This window comes from Hermetia illucens, chromosome 2 (genome assembly GCF_905115235.1).
Source record: "Hermetia illucens chromosome 2, iHerIll2.2.curated.20191125, whole genome shotgun sequence".
In the NCBI taxonomy this organism is placed as follows: Eukaryota; Metazoa; Arthropoda; class Insecta; order Diptera; family Stratiomyidae; genus Hermetia; species Hermetia illucens.
In genome coordinates this window covers 154,825,673-154,843,152 of record NC_051850.1, presented here as the reverse complement: position 1 = coordinate 154,843,152, position 17,480 = coordinate 154,825,673, and the positions used below count along the sequence as shown (strand labels likewise).

Here is a 17,480-nt window from a genome sequence, read left to right as displayed (position 1 = left end):
GAATTCGCTCAAAGGCAATTGTTATCTCCGACAAAGGCAAAGGCCCAGTCAAAGGGTAGTACAGATTCCAGGGCGAATCGTGGATTGGTACCCACGATGGAGCATAAAACCTGGGAAAGGCCTGCTGAACCAATACCAACACCTCTACTACCAAACCCCATCTGCACCGCCTGTGGTGATTGCTGGGAACTCTTTCATTATGAAAAACGGGACAAAATATACCAATTGGCTGACAACCCTACACGGAAAACCGATGTTACGACGCCATGAAAGGAGCCTCGGACAGGATGGGTTTTACAACGACGTACCCGGCAACGACAACGATTTAACGATTTGCACATTTTCTCATGGCACCTGCGCTCCCTGTACAGGCCGAATGCTGCTGAGCAGCTAGCCGATACCCTGTCCCAATATAAGGCTGATGTACCCGCGTTGCAAGAGATGCAATTGACAGGGACCGGTTTCCTGGAGAAGAGCCGCTATACCATATATTATAGTGGTCATTCAGTAAACCATGTACCCGGAGTAGGTTTCTTAGTGAGCCAAAAAATGAAATCTGCTGATGTCAGCTTTGAAAGTATAAGCGAACGGCTATGCACTCTGCGTTTGCGAGGCAAGTTTAGAAATATAAGCCTCATAAACGCTCACGCCCCTACAGAGGAGACTGCAGAGTCGGAGAAGGATACCTTCTACGAGGCAGTTGAGCGATCCTCCAAGCCTGTCCCAAGTATGATATCAAAATCATACTTGGAGATTTCAACAGTCAAGTAGGGAAGGAGCCCGTATTCAGGCGAAACGTCGGCTCCCATAGCTTACATCAAAATTCAAATGATAACGGACTGTGGATTATTCGATTAGCAGTGTCACACGAAATGGTTCTTGGAAGTACCTGGTTTGCGCGGAAAGCGGTCCACAAACATACATGGGCCTCTCCAGACGGGACCACTTTCAACCAAATTGACCACGTGTTAATCGAACCCCGCCACCTCTCAGCCTTGATGAATGTCAGAACATATAGGGGGCCAATATAGACTCAGATCACTATCTCATTGCTATGGTGCTACGAGCTCGAATAACAACACCACCCAAATTCCCCTCTGACAATCAGGTGAGAGTTAATACTGAAGCCATCCACAACACAGCCTTCCGCGACACCTATAAGAGGGAAATGGATGCCGCAATAACCGCAATCAACAGAGATCCGGGAGATGAAGCATCAGCAAATGCCAATCACCTGAAGAACGTTATCGTAAATACAGCCACAAACATACTTGGTCCCAGCCGCAAAAAGAGTCGGAACGGCTGGTTTGACGATGAATAAAAGCTAGCAACGGAACGAAAGAATGCCGCATACAGAGAAATGTTGCATTCTCAAAGAATGCGGGCACGCACGGAGAATAATCACGAACTCCGGCGAGCAGAGAAGCGACTTCACAGATGGAATAGGGAAGTTTGCGAGAACCTACTGGTCTGTGAACTAGAAAAGTACAGGGAGCAACAGCACCAGGTGCAGGATGAAGCCTTACACACTTCGATGCTCATCCTGCCGAGACAAAGGGAAATCTGATTTCCGATAGAATGGGCAGATTGGAGCGATGGGCTGAGTACTTTGATTAACTACTGAGCAACCAGAATATCGGCGATTGGAGGTCCCGCTAACTGAAGACGACGGACAAATGGTGCAACCACCAAGTATCGAAGAAACAGTCCGTGCAATTCATCGGCTTAAAAATCATAAGTCGCCAGGAGCCGATGGAATTATAGCCGAATTGTTTAAATATGGGGGCGACCAATTACATCAAGTGGTTCATCAACTGATGCTCAAAGTATGGGACAACGAATCAATGCCTGACGACTGGCAACGAGGCATTATCTGTTTCATACATAAAAAAGGGAGATATCAGACGGTGCAGCAATTATAGAGGTATCGCGTTGCTGACTACCATTTATATATATTCTCCGCTATCTTGCTAGGCCGGATAGCCCCATACGCCCAGAACATCATTGGCACATACCAAAGAGGCTTCACTCCAGGCAAATCAACAACAGATCAGATTTTCTCTGTGTGGCAAGCGATGTAAAAACCATCTCTTCATCGACTTTAAAGCCAGGGTAAAACTGTACACGGCAATGAGAGAATTCGGTATTCCGACGAAATTGATAAGACTGACTAGGCTGACCCTAACCAATGTATGTGGTCAGCTAAAAGCAGCAGGATCACTCTCAAGACCATTCGACATCAACAACGGTCTACGACAAGGGGATGCCCTGTCATGCGTCCTCTTTAAGCTGGCACTGGAGAAAGTGATCCGTGATGGTGAGGTAAATGCGAGGGGTACGATCCTCTTTAAGTTCACCCAACTACTGGCTAATGCTGTTGATATCGACATGATAGGAAGAACGACCCGAGACGTACAAAGTGCCTTCATCCAGATCGAGCAATCGGCGACTGGCGTGTGATAACAGCTACGATGATGAAATCCGCGCACGGTTGTTGACAGCCAACAGAGCCTATTTCAGTTTACAAAAACTGTTCCGCCAGAAACGTCTCACCATAGGGTCAAAACTCTTACTGTACAAGACAATAATCTTGGCAGTCCTCATTTATTCCTCGGAGACTTGGGTTCTTAGCAAGAAAAATTGCGAACTCTTGGCAGCGTTCGAGAGAAGAATCCTCCGAAGAAATTTTGGCTCCCTACATGAGGATGGACGATTCCGTAGCCTACATAGCGACCAAATCTATGAGCGATACCATGACGGTCAGGTTGTGGATAATATCCGGCTTAATTAGTTACGGTGGATGAGGATGATCCAGTTCGGAAAGTCTTTAAGGGCAATATCTATAGTAGAAAAAGAAAACGAGGCAGACCCTTTGCCTGAGATGTAACGATGGCGTAGGTCAGGACGCCAGACGAATTGGTGGCCCTCTGCGCAAAACCGGGATGTCTGGGGTTCCTTATTAAGGCTGGCGTAGACCGGATGACGATTGTTACCCCGTTGATGATGATGATAAGCTAAAACAGCTTGGCAATGGAGAAAATTTTCTGGTGGGTATTCTGAAAAACGAAGTGTATTGTTCGAAACTGATTGACTGCAAATATCCTTCGATGGGATTTTCGAGAAGCGGAACGAGGCAATCAATCAAACCTAGCAAGAGAAGAGTTGCATTGGGTACACATGAAAAATTCTCAACTAACTTTCAAATTTAACTTCATTATCACTACGCAATTGATAAGTCTGCGATATATTGGGGAAAATAAGCAAGTTCAACCATCAATAATAGAAATATATTATTATTGGTAAATGATATGCTTTTTCTACGAACATTTAATATCCATGCCAGTGGGTGACGAGTAACTTTCATCCCTCAAAAAAAACCTTTCGTTTTCCTTTTTCAAAACAGAAAGGAAAATATTAATCAGTGCAACTGCTGGAAGTTTCACGAATATACATATTGCATTAACCACAAGCTACGACATATTAATTTTAATCGAGCGCCGAATCATGAATACTTAATGTGGAGCAAATATTTATTTGTAAATTCAGTCCTCATCCGGTGGAAATGAGTTTCAATGACTAATTTCAAGTATATTTTGAAGCTGGATTGGTCGGGGTTTGATAATTTAATTTTAGCTCTGTTATATCTCGTTTCAAAGTATCACATCCGCAGTACATGCAGATCGTGCTATGAAATTTCCGCATCTAAAAAAAGATGCTTTTAACAAGCATCTTTTTTTTTAAATATTTTGAAATTTGTCACAATTGACAGAAGTGGATCCTAAAAAATTTAACGATAAACGAGCAGTTCATCTCTCAACACCTCGTTCCCACACTTTGGGTACGTCAGCCTTAATTTTTCATAATTTCCTTTCCCTTCCCTAGGCCCCACGTAGTTATTTCTCAATCAATCTGTTCGCTGGTTATAGTATTTATTTATATATTAATAGCCCATAAAAAGTTCACACTTACCGAGAAGATGTGCCCGAAATAAAATCACGTCACGCAAATTGACTTCCTCATTACGATAAAGAATCTGAAAAACGCGTGACGCCCCGCATCCGCCAACGATGCATGCGGAACTTGGGACGAAATTTCCTTGGTGTTGCTGTTGCTGCTGCTGTTCTGACTGTTGTTGGTTTTGTTGCTGTTGCTGTTGGGATTGTTGATGATGTTGCGTTTGTTGGGATTGTTGTTGATTACTTGGCTGCAGGGGATACTGTTGCGGATCGGGGATACAGGTCTCAACTTGTACTGGTAGGCGTGGGGCAACGCGAAGAGAGCATCGCACTTGGTAGAATCTGAAAATAGAAAGTGCATATTAGTAAGTTTTGCAGAGATGCAGAAATGTATCTTTAAATTTATGATGTTTCTATAAAAATCTGATATGCACAAATTGCATAAAGATTTAGAAAAAGATAAAGATTATGAATCTATTCCTAAGACGAATGTGACGACATGTGAGGACTGTTGCAAATATCCTACAAAATATTAAAAACTAAATTCAACAAATAAATAATGTTTGATATTTTGAAACACCAAATACTTCAGTAAATTAACAACAACTCGGGAAACCGGAAGCTTGACGCTTCAGGTAAGAAAGGTTTTGTGTTTCCCTTTGGGAGGAGCATAAGGCAGTTCTCCATTGGCTGATAGCATTGACTGGAGATATTTAAATCGCTCAGTTCTGTCAAGTAACCTGCCCATAACTGAGCGATTTAAATATCGCAGGGCAATGCTATCAGGTCTGCGTATGCACGATACTGCCCTCTATGCCGGTGCAAAATTTAGTACTCCTAGGATGAATTTAAGGGGGTCATCCCGTGTGAAGGTCGTTTTTTTCGCTCTTTTTAGAATTTTTTTGTGAAGAACTGGATAAAGATACAAATACGACTTTTTCATTATATATTTATTAATATCTGGAGCATGCGTAATAATTTTTCCAGCCCGATAGCATAGTTCATTATTGAAATACAGAGCAATACACCCAAAAAAAAAGGTGTTTCTGCTGCTACGTTGCGATCATCTTGCAGAAAAGAAGAAAAGAGAAAGAAGTAAACGGCATTTTAACGTCTAGACTTAACTACAGTCCGCAAACTAGAATTATTAAAAAATTTTTGGTGCCTTGTTAAACTTTTTTTGTAAATTTTGGTGTTTTTTTAAACCTTCTTTAATGAATAAAAAAAACTACTGAATGAATCGCAATTATCCTAGTTTGCGGACCGTAGAAATATGTTCTGAATAAGTCGTGAAAATTAAGAAGAATTTCGTTGGATAGATTTTGGGCTATGGTGGCAGCCGATTATCAACATACAGTTTCGAGAAAAACGCATTTAAAAAGTAGAATGTGATTTGTAGCCATAAAATCTTAACCGATCATTAATCTTCTATACCTAATCCATAAACCTTCGGTTTCTTCAAGAAACACATGTATAGCCTTGGCTTCAATTCTTGTCCTTTTAACGAATTCATTCGAACATCATTTGGACCGATAAATACCCGCCTTATTACGGCGATCGTTATAAATCTGGCAAGTGATTTATTACGTGTTTAACACTATAATTTCCGAAGAATTCCGAATATCAAAAAATCACTTTGCCCATATATTCTACACTATATCTAGATACAATTGATGCCAAAAAAAAATTCGATTCCACGAATCCGACACACGGGATGACCCCCTTAAGTCAGTCAATTTCTAAAAGTTGGTAATATACTATTAACAAGTTTATTTGAGCAGATATTGGAATGAAACATATTTCGAGGCCAAGACTTCATCTAAGCGCACTTTCTTGATTTTTTTCGGAATTTTGGGTTGGGTAGTTTTCGAAACTGAGTCCTGTCTGACTTTGAGTGCGTACATTTTGACTCCTTACTCACGCACTTTGCAATTCACGTCAAAACTAATATCAGTTTCGGAAAGTACTGATCGGAGCCTTTCATTTGATACCCTACAAAACTATTTCCGGTGAACATTTTTTTTTAAATCCCCTCTTTGCATGTATGGAGAGGGGGGCTCTCCACCTAAATTTATGTCACTCATTGTATGTGTGGAATTTCATAGTTCCCATCTGTCCACCAAATTACGTTCGGATCGGTTCAGCCGTTTTGGAGAAAAGTGCGTGTGACAGACATACAGACAGACAGACAGTGAATCGATTTTATTAAGGTTTTTTTACACAAAACCTTAAAAAGGAGCCATTTTTATCTTCGTAGGCCATTTCAAAGCAAAAAAAAGTATTTGACAAAAAGTGCAATAATCTAATTCAATAAAAAAAATTTAATATTTTGTTGCTCTTCCTTTACGAAGAATTACTCCCCGCAATCGTCGTGGCATCGATTGCACCAATTTTTTGCCGTTTCTGCGTCGATTTTCAGCCACTATTCCTTCAGGATCTCCTTCATCTGGTTAACATTAGTGAAGTGACAGTCTCTTAGCCTTTTTTCCAAAATACTCCATACATGCTCAATTGGGTTGAGATAGGGGCTTTGGGCTGGTGTTTTAATGACATTTGGGCAATTGTAAAGAAGCCAAAGCTTTGTGTTGTGAGCTATGTGCTCTGGGTCGTTATCCTGATAAAATTTATAGCTTTGTTCGATTCCGAGTTTTTTATCACTGTCAAGCAAATTTTCTTTTGAAATGTTAATATAGTATCGATGGCCCATAATCCCTTTGATTGGCACTATATTTCCCACCCCTGATGCCGTCATACACCCCCAAACCATCAAACCACCTCCGCCATGCTTCACAGTGGAAACCATATTTCGTTCTTCCAACTCAGTGTTTGGCTTTCTGTACACAATCACTCTTCCATCGCATCCAAAGAGGTTGTATTTGCTTTCGTCTGCAAAAATAAAATCAAACCAAAATCCTGCGGACCTGTTTACGTATTCCCGAGCAAATTGAAACCTTTCCTTGTGGTTCTTTTTGGATATACTCGTATATCACTTTTATTTGAGCCGACCTGCTTCATAGCTATTTGAAAATAGGTAATTTCTGATGGTTTGGGGTGTAACCTCTATATCTAAATGTTCCTTGGTAGCTTTTGTCAATTTTGCGGCATTCGTCTTTGGTCCCTTTTTAATTTTCCTTGCCAGCCAACGCTCTACAGTCTCAGTCAATTTTTTTGGTCGACTAGATCTGGGTTTGTTGCCAACTGAATTCCCTTCTTTAAACTTTTTAATTATAAAATGCACAGTTGTTCTGGGTCTATTCACGGTTTCCGATATTTTGATGATGTGGAGGAAGTAAGAAGGACTCCTCAACCTGCAAGGGAACCAATTTCGGGGAGAGGGTGAGAACCCCCTATAGAGGATGTAGAATCCCGGAGAAAGGTGGCTCTTCGCAAAAAGAGAGATAGGAGGAGGATACGACCGGAGGATATCATCATCTCCAAGCATGGCGAAAAGTCATACGCTGACATTCTTAATAGAGTGAAGGCTGATCCCACCACTTTCTGAAATAATGTTAGCCGCATTAAATGCTGGAGCTCAAGAAGTCCAAGGATATGGCAGCGGATACATTCTTGAGCCAAATTGGAAAGTCCTTCGGACAGGAAGCCGAAATCAGGGTTAGCATATCGGAGATCTTTATAGTTTGCAAGAATATAGGATATAGATGAGGTCACCACGAAGGAGGAGCTTCATGAGGCTTTGGGAAAAGAGTTCGACCTCATTGAACTTCGAGAGTCAGCGGCCAAGACGCTACGAAAAGCCTATGGTGGGACACAAACAGTGGAGGCAACATTTAAATTGTTGCAGCAGGGAGAGTTAAAATAAGCTGGGTTATGTGCCGCCTTAGAGAGCAAGTATTGTTGAAGCGATGCTTTAGATGCCTTGGCTTCGGTCATATCGCGAAGGCATGTTCCAGTGCCGATGAGAAGTCGAAACTATGTCGGAGATCCGGAGCGGAGGGCCACATCAGCAAGGACTGTGGAGCCGACTCGAACTGCCTACTGTTTAAAGAGAAGGCGGGGGTGGACCATCGGCATGTTGCAGATAGCAGCAGATGCCGGGAATTCAGGATAGCCCTTAACACAAGTCACAAATGAGGTTGATACAAATCAACCTCAACCATTGCAAGGCGGCACAGGATCTACTTTTGCAAACCATCCACGAGAAAAACATCGCTTTGTTAGGGGTCAATGCCCATAATTAGTGAGCCATATCGAACCCACGGTGGTAGCATTTGGGTCAAAGGCCAATCGGGCCAAGCAGCGCTATGGGCTTGTGGAGAATAAGTCTTCGAGGAAATAATGGATGGAATCTGGAAAAGGGCTTCATCAGAGTAGAGATGAAATGCGTCCATATCTACAGCTGCTACGCTCCATCCAGCGCTACACTCGCCAAGTATGAGCAGATGCTTGCCGCTCTGGTTTTGGATGCAAGTGGACTTTGGCTTACCATAACTGCAGACGATTTTAATGCATGGGCTTTTGAGTGGGGCAACCGGATAACTAATGTCAGGGGACGTGTTCTCCTCGAAGCATTCGCGGAGCTAGACGTGGTACTGGTGAATGTTGGGGCCTCGTACACTTTCCGGGGAAGTTGCCTGGGGTCTATGGTGGACCTGACATACATGAGTGCCACTTCAGATAGTAGAGTCGCTTGGCATGTCAGTGAGGACTATACTCACAGCCACCTGCATGCAATCTGGATGGAAATCAAGGGCGGATTGAGCGTGAAAAGAGTTCCCGCAGAACGTCCGGTAGTATGCTCGGTTGAACAGCGAAAGCTTTCAAGGGGATACGTTTTCCACGGCGATCAAACCCGACGTATCTCTGAATGGTGCTGCTAGAGAAAAAGCTACACAAATCACTCGATGTGTGATGGAAGCATGTGATGTTACTATGCCCAGAAGGCGATTACTCCCCAGTAGGCAACCCAACCACTGGTGGAACAATGAAATCGCAAGCTTGCGAGCCGCATGTTCCCGAGAAAGGAGGCTTTGCTAGAGGCTCAGGGGAAAGCCTGATGGCGACGGTTAAGACGGCTCAGAGGCAACTGCGTGACCGCCTAAAAGAAGCCATTCGGAGGAGCAAAAAGAACTGCTTCAAACAACTGTGTGACCATGCCGACATTAACCCTTGGGGCGAGGCATAAAGAGTAGTAATGAAAAGACTGCGGAGATCACTCCAGGTGATCTATCCGCACCTCCTGAAACAAATTGTTACCATTCTGTTCCCTTATCACGAAAATAAGGAAGGGCAAACGATTGTCCAGCTTGGGTTCATTGAGTTAGATAAAAATGGAGCCAATTTCTTCGGATACATACCCATCGTATCAAATGATAATTGGTAGGTGAATTTCTATTTTTAGACGACAGATTACCTATTTTTGCTCCGCTCTTGTTGTGGTGCTCATTATTTGCCTGTAGTCGTTTAGCTTGAACATCTAAAATTAAAGGGAAAAAGGAGGCTTTTGCTTTAGTCTTTCCATTAAATGACCTGCCCTACGTTTTCTTTTATCAGGTAGGTCACTTTTCGGCTTGAGGCGTCAGTCCCATTTAAAATGAATGGCTATTGCTGCATTAGGTCAATCGAAGTTGCGTTTATTACTTGCAAGCTCAACTAAGATTTATTTACTATCTTGAGCTTATACTTAAGGTCAGTAAAGGGGCACCATTTCTTGATGATATTATTAATTAGAGATGAAAATTTTAACTCTCAGGAAATGCTAAATCTAAAAGCAAGATTCGTGCTTTGAAATTGAATTGATATTTCTAGATTTAAATAAAAGATGGGCACATAACATTGGCTATGTGTTCATACAAATCCACGAACATATCTTTAGATTTGACTAAGTACATATTCAATTTCTTCTCATAATTTGCAAAATTATCAATTTTAGTTCATAGAACCCCACAAGGTATATATTTAGCTTGACGAATTACACTTCAGCATGCTTTGAACGTGTCTATTTTGGTTGCCAAGTTATGCCGCTTTGTTAGGGGTCAGTTCATTGTAAATGCGAGGCGTTTGACGAAGCATTTCTCATGATGGGGTGCCAGCCCATCTAAATCATTTGCTAGCATGCTAGAATTAACGCACAGATTAAAATAGATGGCAAACAAAAACGAGTGTGATGCGTGAGAAATAGGAGGATCAGCTTTGTTTGACATATTGCCCAAGGGAATATGCGGAAATTTGTTTATAGTAGAGGCTGGTAGAGGAAAATTTGTTGGAGGGTTTTCTACTTGGGGTGAATTTATGCTTATGCTAATAAAAGTTTTGTGTTTATGATAGGTTTCTGGACGGTAAGGTCAAGTTTGTTATGTTGGGTTGAATGCAATGGGGCGAAGGGAGCCATAAATTGCCAATGGACAGTGTTTAGTGGATTTTTTTATCATATCTAACAAGAGATTGTAGATTTCGAAGCGGTAAACATAGCCAATAGATTTGGAAGATATCTAGATCTGATGTAAAAGTAGATTTATGCGTGCATATGTGCACGACACAATGAGGGGCAAAAAGAAATATTCTTCAACCTATCTATGTAGTATTTAGGGCATGAAGACATTTCGGGGCATTTTGCTTGGCATAAATTTGTTGGTTTCTAAAAACATTGTGCCAGCTATTAAAGAGAGATTTTCTGATAATCCCTTTATTTCTTAATTTTGTCGGTGCCAACATTCTTAGATTTGCTTCTTAATGAATTTCAACATTATGAAATCTAAACTTGTTCATTACGAAATGAATAAATGTTTCGGATTTTCTTGTTAAATATCCAAGTATCCATGTGAAAAATAAATGCAATAACTTTTTTTAAGGTTCTATGTAAAATAAAAAATTATTAAGCTCTGTTTACTGTTTATTTCTCTGCTTGCTTGTCCGTCACATACACTTTTTTCGAAGGCAGGTTAAACGTGGGTACCTGTCGTGTAGGTATAGTCACACGGTCCTCTTTTGGTATTGATTGGAAGGCCAAAATCAGAGCTCCGCCGTAACTAGTACCGTACTACTGGTTTATACAGGGGCACAACCAGAACCACCATGAAACTACCACAAGGAAGTCAACCGCACATAGCCGTACCAATAACATATCGCTCAGGAATTCTCTTCGAACATACGTTCCCATTTCACTTTTTATGGAAGCAGATAACCTCCGGTGAGGCTTCGCGGTAGGGACCACTTCATGTGAGTCCCTTGCAGACTTGGGTCTGATCGCCCTTCTTGAGTACATGGGGATGACACTGCATAATAGCTTGACCAGGGCGGAGAAGCGCATTGAAACCTTTCCACCAGCCAATTACCGCTCTGCGTAGGTGATACACGCTGTACCTATCGATAATTAATTATGGATATATTGAACCCAAAAAATTTCACGAATGTTTAGGCCAGTCGCCAGGCATACATGCAAAAGGACAAAAAGTCGTGATCAGTGTTTTACTGGAGGACATGTACGTCATTTTGTTTTTTTATTAAGAGATTCATTTCATCACACGCAGCATTTCCCCTCTTCTTACTAAATAGCTCTTTTATCATATCAGTTCCAGGTTCCTGATTCGCATCCAGATTTGACGTTAATAAAATTTAAAAATTTGATTTTTTAATAAAACTTCTAACCACCAAACCCCTTCCTGACTCAGGGGTTGTCAGCGACCTTTAACGGGTCTGTCGAAAATGATGGGGTCGATGGGGTGATGTGAGCGTAGCTCTGCCAATGTGGCAGTTGTGGCAGAACCTTCACAACGAGATGAATGAGAACCCGTGGGGACTTGGCTATAAGCGTGTCACCTGGAAAATCGGGGCTCTGCGGTGGCTCTACATACTAAGTACCGACTAGATGGACCGCATTTTGCGGGCATTGTTCCCCAGACAACCTGTACGGGTTGACGTCAATAGCGCGGAAAGCGTCGAGGATTGCTCCCTTTTTACAATTAGAGAGCTCGAAAAAGTGGTTCACACTATGAAAAACAAAAAGGCGCCAGGTCCTGATGTCATACCGGCGTTTACAAACTGGTGTTCCGCCAACGGCCAGACTTGCTGCGTCCAACACTTGCTTGAAGGAAAGCATTTTTCCTTGTCGTTGGAAAGTGGCTAGACTAGCGCTGATCAGCTGTGTATGCTTGACACGACCGGGAAAGTGCTCGGGAAACACATTAGGAGTAGACTCGCTGAAGCGATTCGCGCTGTCGGGGATTTATCCCCAAGGCAGTTCGGGCTCAGAACAGGGAGATCCACGGTGGATGCTATTACGGAGGTCGTAGATGCGGTTCATCGAGGTGAGGCACACAGTCGTCGGTATCGATGGATAGTGCTCTTGATAACGCTTTATGTCAGAAATGCCTTCAATTCCGTAAGATGGGCACTAGGCACATTGGAAAACTCATTTCACATGCCAAACTGTCTCTTCAGGATATTGAGGCATTATCTGAAAGATCGCTCCTTGCTCTATGAGATGCTAGACGGCCAATGGAGGATCGAAATCACTTCGGGGGCCGCAACTCTGGAACGCTTCCTATCGTAGTCTGCTGAAACTCGATATGCCCGGAGAGTCGCGCCTGGTCGATTATCCAGACCACGTTGCGGCACTTGTTGCCGGACGCAAGCGGAAAGCAGACTTGACATATTAATGCGACCGGTCGATGGATGGATGGCTACTCACGGTTTCAGCCTTGCGCTAGAAAAAAACCGAAGTAGTCATCCACCGGAAGAAGAATCCTGACCCATCGTCCCATGTCGATCGGCGAGTTGACTATAGAGTCAAAACCAGCTGTTAAATACCTTGGTTTAATGCTCGACCTAATAAGCTTCTTCGAGCAAATCAAAGCAGCAGTGGACAGGGCTGCAGTTGGAGTTGCGGCCTTGAGTCGGCTAATGGCACATTTTGGGGGCTCTATATCTACTAGGAGACGTCTCCTTCTGAAAGCAACGCAATCGGTTCTGCTCTATGACGCGGAGGTATGGGCTGATGCCCTTGATAAGGAAGTGCATCATAAGCGCCTTGCTCAAGTGCAGAGGCGGGGAGCTTTGCGAGTGATGGTGATCGCGGGAGTGATCTCTGTTGCCCTCCTTGCCCAGGAAGTAATGTATCAAACGGCTCCAGGCTAGTTCGCTGATGATAGGGAGGTGTTTAGTTGGTAGTCCGACAGCGTACTGTTGCGGGAGTCCAACACTCTGTGCGTAAACGCATTCATCTACCTTACCCAAAAAACCCCTCCTAGTTATGATACAACAATAATTTACTTTGGAAAGCTAATTATCACTGCAATGCTATGTGCCTTTGCATGCTAGAGCATAATTTAACGCACTTTTCCCTAATGAATCGTGCCAATAGAGAAGTGCTTATTGCTACGTGTGGAAGTTGCAATTTTTGATGATTATTTAGGCTCCTTGGCTTCGAATAACCGGTTCATGTTCTGGTAGAACGGAGGAGACCGATTGTGCAAAACAAAGAGCACCGTCTTTTTCCGGTGACCAGTGAATCGTGTGATAGATTATGGGTAGAACATTTTTGGATGGCGACGACAGTCATCTTGAAGTGTATCAACTTGAGAAAAGTAGGGAACAATAACCAACAATTTTAATTCAACTATGACCACTAAAGGTGCGTTAATAAATGACTATAGTGTGAATAAATTTGATAGGTGCGTGCGTATAAGACGATTAATTTAGACTATATCTGGAAAATTCCAGCCGTGCCTTGTTGGGTGAGAAGGAAACTACGTAAACGTCTCCGATTTATTGCTACAGAACGTGATGCGCTTAAGGGATCTTTGTCACGGATTCGGTTCTGGAGGCAAGAGAACCGGTGTTGTCCTAGTTTCGGCTGAAGAAGGGAATTTAGATAAAAAACTATAAAACATAGTCGTACAGGAGGGTGACAAATATTTCTAGGTATCTTGATTCAGAAGCAACGACTGAATACGTCGTGAAATTAGAATTCACCCACTCAACCAAGAAGCATAGATATAGAAGTCCTTCTTCTTTCGGTAAGTTATCAAAGTCTAGAGGGTTCGCCGGATCTGGGTAATTTACTGTGTAAGTGATTAGGCAGGTGGAGGCACTTCTGAAAACCGTTTTTCTATGATAGTGGGTTGATTCGCAAAAAAAAGTGTAGTTTCGATCTTAAAAAAATGTGTCGGGACTGAAGGGATTGTGCAGTGTTGGAGGATGGCTTTGGACTTGGATTCGGAAAAATTAGTGACATAAAAGGAGTTGGTTCTAGTTGTAGCAATGTGGTATTTAGTCACCCTTGTTAAGGCTTTGTGTAAAACAAAACCTTGCTCAAATCGGTTTACTGTCTGTCTGGCTGTCTGTCTGTCCGTCACAAACATTTTTCTCGGAGACGGCTGTAGCGATTGACACGAAATTTGGTGGAAAGGGGGAGACATCCTCCTACGTCGAATGTAAAAGGAGAGTGTACATTTTTTTCATCAAATATAGTCATGTAGGGAATCAAATTAAAGGTCTTGGTTAGTACTTTAAAAAGCCTAGTTTTGACATTGGCTGGAAAGGTGAAAGGGGAGTGCGGGGATCAAAAGTGATCATTTCCGAAAAATCTAGAAAAAATAAGAAGATGTCACTGTATGGTGCCTAGGCTCTGAAATAGCCCTTATAACGATGTTCAAATAAAGTTAATAATAGTATATTACTATAATATTTAGTAATTGATTGCAAACCCTCCTTAAGTTCATCCAAGAATCATGAAATTTTGCAAAAATCTAGGCTATACAGCATGATCCTGCCAAATTTGGTGGAAATCGCAAAATTAATAACAAAATTATAGGGTCAAAGTTGCCATTCCGTAAGCCTATAAGCCGCAGATAAGATTTTCTCTCTGCAGCAAACGAGGTAAAAACTGTTGCAAGACGTGGCTGACACTTCCTCATATAGAGCGATGGCGTAGGGCAAGACGCTAGACAGTTTTTAGGGGTATCGAATTTTCTCAGGGAAGTTTGCAAGTTAGCTTAGCTTGATGCTAACTTGGTAAATGGTTGAAATACTGCTTCCAAGGGGCTGCGAATGCTTTGTCCTCATTCCTTTCAGCCTAATCTCCTAGTTCTTAGCGGGGGCTCTCGGATCGCTGAGCTATTTATCTTTTAGTAGCTTCCCGCAATGAAAAGTCATTGTATTCTGAAGCAGACAGCCACCACATGAATCGTTGAATATCAAACTCCTAATTCTCAATAAGCGGCGATTTAAGCTGTTTTGTGGTTGTGGTTGCTTGGGGAGACCTATGCGGTAGCCATTTCCTTCGAGCTCTTTTTTTATCCATTAAATTTAAAATTTCCGATGAATAGACTTCTTTGAATTCGGCTCTCTTCGAAGTATTTAGTGTTGCTTTGAAGGCGGCTTCCAGTAAAATTTTGTTGAATCGCTCAAGCACTTCACCGATGTTAGATTTACTTCTTAATCGAACGCCCAGCGTTCAAGTCTCCAACGGCGATGAAGCTGCGAAAGGAGAGTGTAAATCTTTTTTTACAGAATGTGGCCATGTGGGGTATGAAATGAAAGGGCTCAAGTAGTACTTTTCGAAACTGGTTAAATATTTGATATCGGGTGAAATATAGGGGAATGAAGGCTCAATATCTGACCCTCAAAAAGTATAATAGGTGTCGTTCTCAGATCCTATCCAGCCGGAAAATACATCCAGTTCCCATATCTGTACAAACAAAGTTAACAATAGTATATTAGCATATTTTAGATATTAAGCCGGAAATCCAACTGAAGTTCATGTTAGAAGAATTTGGTGGTGGTATAAGGGATAACATAAGGCATAATATTGGGAAGTTTGAAGCAAATCCAACTATTGCTAACAAAGTTGTGGAAGGTGAAACTTTTATATTTTATGTCAATTCTAATTCTAATTCTTCATTCTAAAACATGTAATATGTAAAACATAGAGCATCAATTCGTCAACAGGGATCGCATGGAAACATATTGTTTCTATTTCAATTTCTCGGGACAGACATATGTATGTATTTATATGTATCTATTTGGCATCGTCTGGCGAGTTGCCTCTGCCCTAGCACGAAACCGTATCCGTCTTCGTCTCTCTTTTCTTTTTTGAACTTTGGGTGTTAACCCAAAAAGAGGAGTCCATGAACCAAAAAGAGTGGGAGCAAGTTGTTCTCCATTTGGTTCGGTCCGACATCAAGTGGATGCGGACTTACAAAGGAGATCAATGTGATAAGCTTTCTAGAATAGGATAACTTCAGTTCTGTGTTGGCTAGGGCCGTTTGCATTCCAATGAGCAATTCTTATGGTATTTTTTTTAAAAGGATCTGCAACATCCAATTTTGGTTCTTTATTAGTTCCTGGATCATGTTGCTGATAGTATTCATGAACTGATTCAGATTATTCGACAGTGCATCAATAATCGAAGATAGGTCTTAATGTGAACTGTTAGCGACAGATTAGTCTTGGCCTTGGTTTTTCACTACATCAGCAAATCGCACTCGAGGACAAATAAATGGGGTTGGTAAGCTAATGGACCCAGCCAGAGTTTGTGTTTTAGCTACAGAGTTCATTGGGTGTTGCACCCATATTTGAACAGGCAGCGTGTTTTGTTTCAGGGCAGTATGGTTTCGTCTACAGTTACTGGACAGAACTACTGCGTTCATGTGGTTCCTCCACTGTGATTCTTCTGTGCAAGAGGTAGCGAAGATTGTATATCGGGTGGACCACTTCTTTTTCCCAGTTTGTGAGCCTCTAGATTCTGCTCAAATTTGAATAATATCCTGTTTCGATACATTATTATACTGACTGATTTCACTATATATCCTTTTTCAGTAAGTTCCTCTTTTTTTTTCATTGGGATCAACTTCCGATTCAATGTCCTTGCTCACAACACACAGGCCTTTGCTGCTCTTAAGCTGGTATGTGTATAGTATTGTTAATTTTCCGTGGCGAAATCCTTAGTTATCTTTCTAAATCTATTCTCAGAATAGATTTGTATTTTTTAGTCTTTATGTAACAATTCATCCTATAGAATAATCAAACCCCCCAATAATAACAGTAATTAACCACAAAATTACTTTTGCAAAATCTGGGTTAGTCCTAGCCTCTCAATCTATGATAAATGTATTTGGACAGGATGCCATTCTGTTTGGATTTCACATCCATAACATTCCATTTCAATAACATCCTGATGAAGTGGTTATGACCGGATATTGTGCAGTCTAGAATCCCGTGCACAATTGGGGAATGCATCAGGAGGGTCAGTTCACATACACCGATTGAAGGGTAGGTCGTGAAATCTTGGCTTCTATTTATCTGAGTGCATATGTAAACATCATATGCTTCCCAAAAAAGCCATAGTTTTCATAGGCATGTATTGCAGTATGAGTGACTCATTTATTTATGAGGATATGTAGAAAAATATGCCAGCGCATTAATGTGAAAGGAAGTACCCTCCAGCATTTAGGGCAATAGACATGGGTGCGTGGTTTTTAATGGGGCAAAAAATGCAATGAGAAAATGCACATTCTGAGGTTATGGGCTTTTCCAGAATTCTATTCTGCACTCCTTGTATAAATG

The 17,480-nt window shown here is 41.9% G+C and overlaps 1 protein-coding gene across 3 annotated transcripts in view; it reads right to left on the bottom strand.

Moving 5' to 3' along the window:
• The window catches only part of LOC119649525 (protein FAM135B), a 184,849-nt gene that overhangs the window by 122,940 nt on the left and 44,429 nt on the right, over positions 1-17,480 (bottom strand). For all 3 annotated transcript variants that reach the window (XM_038051711.1, XM_038051709.1, XM_038051712.1), the window contains exon 3: positions 3,970-4,298. In XM_038051711.1, coding sequence (XP_037907639.1) covers positions 3,970-4,298 — 329 coding nt within the window. The remainder of the gene's footprint in view (positions 1-3,969; positions 4,299-17,480) is intronic.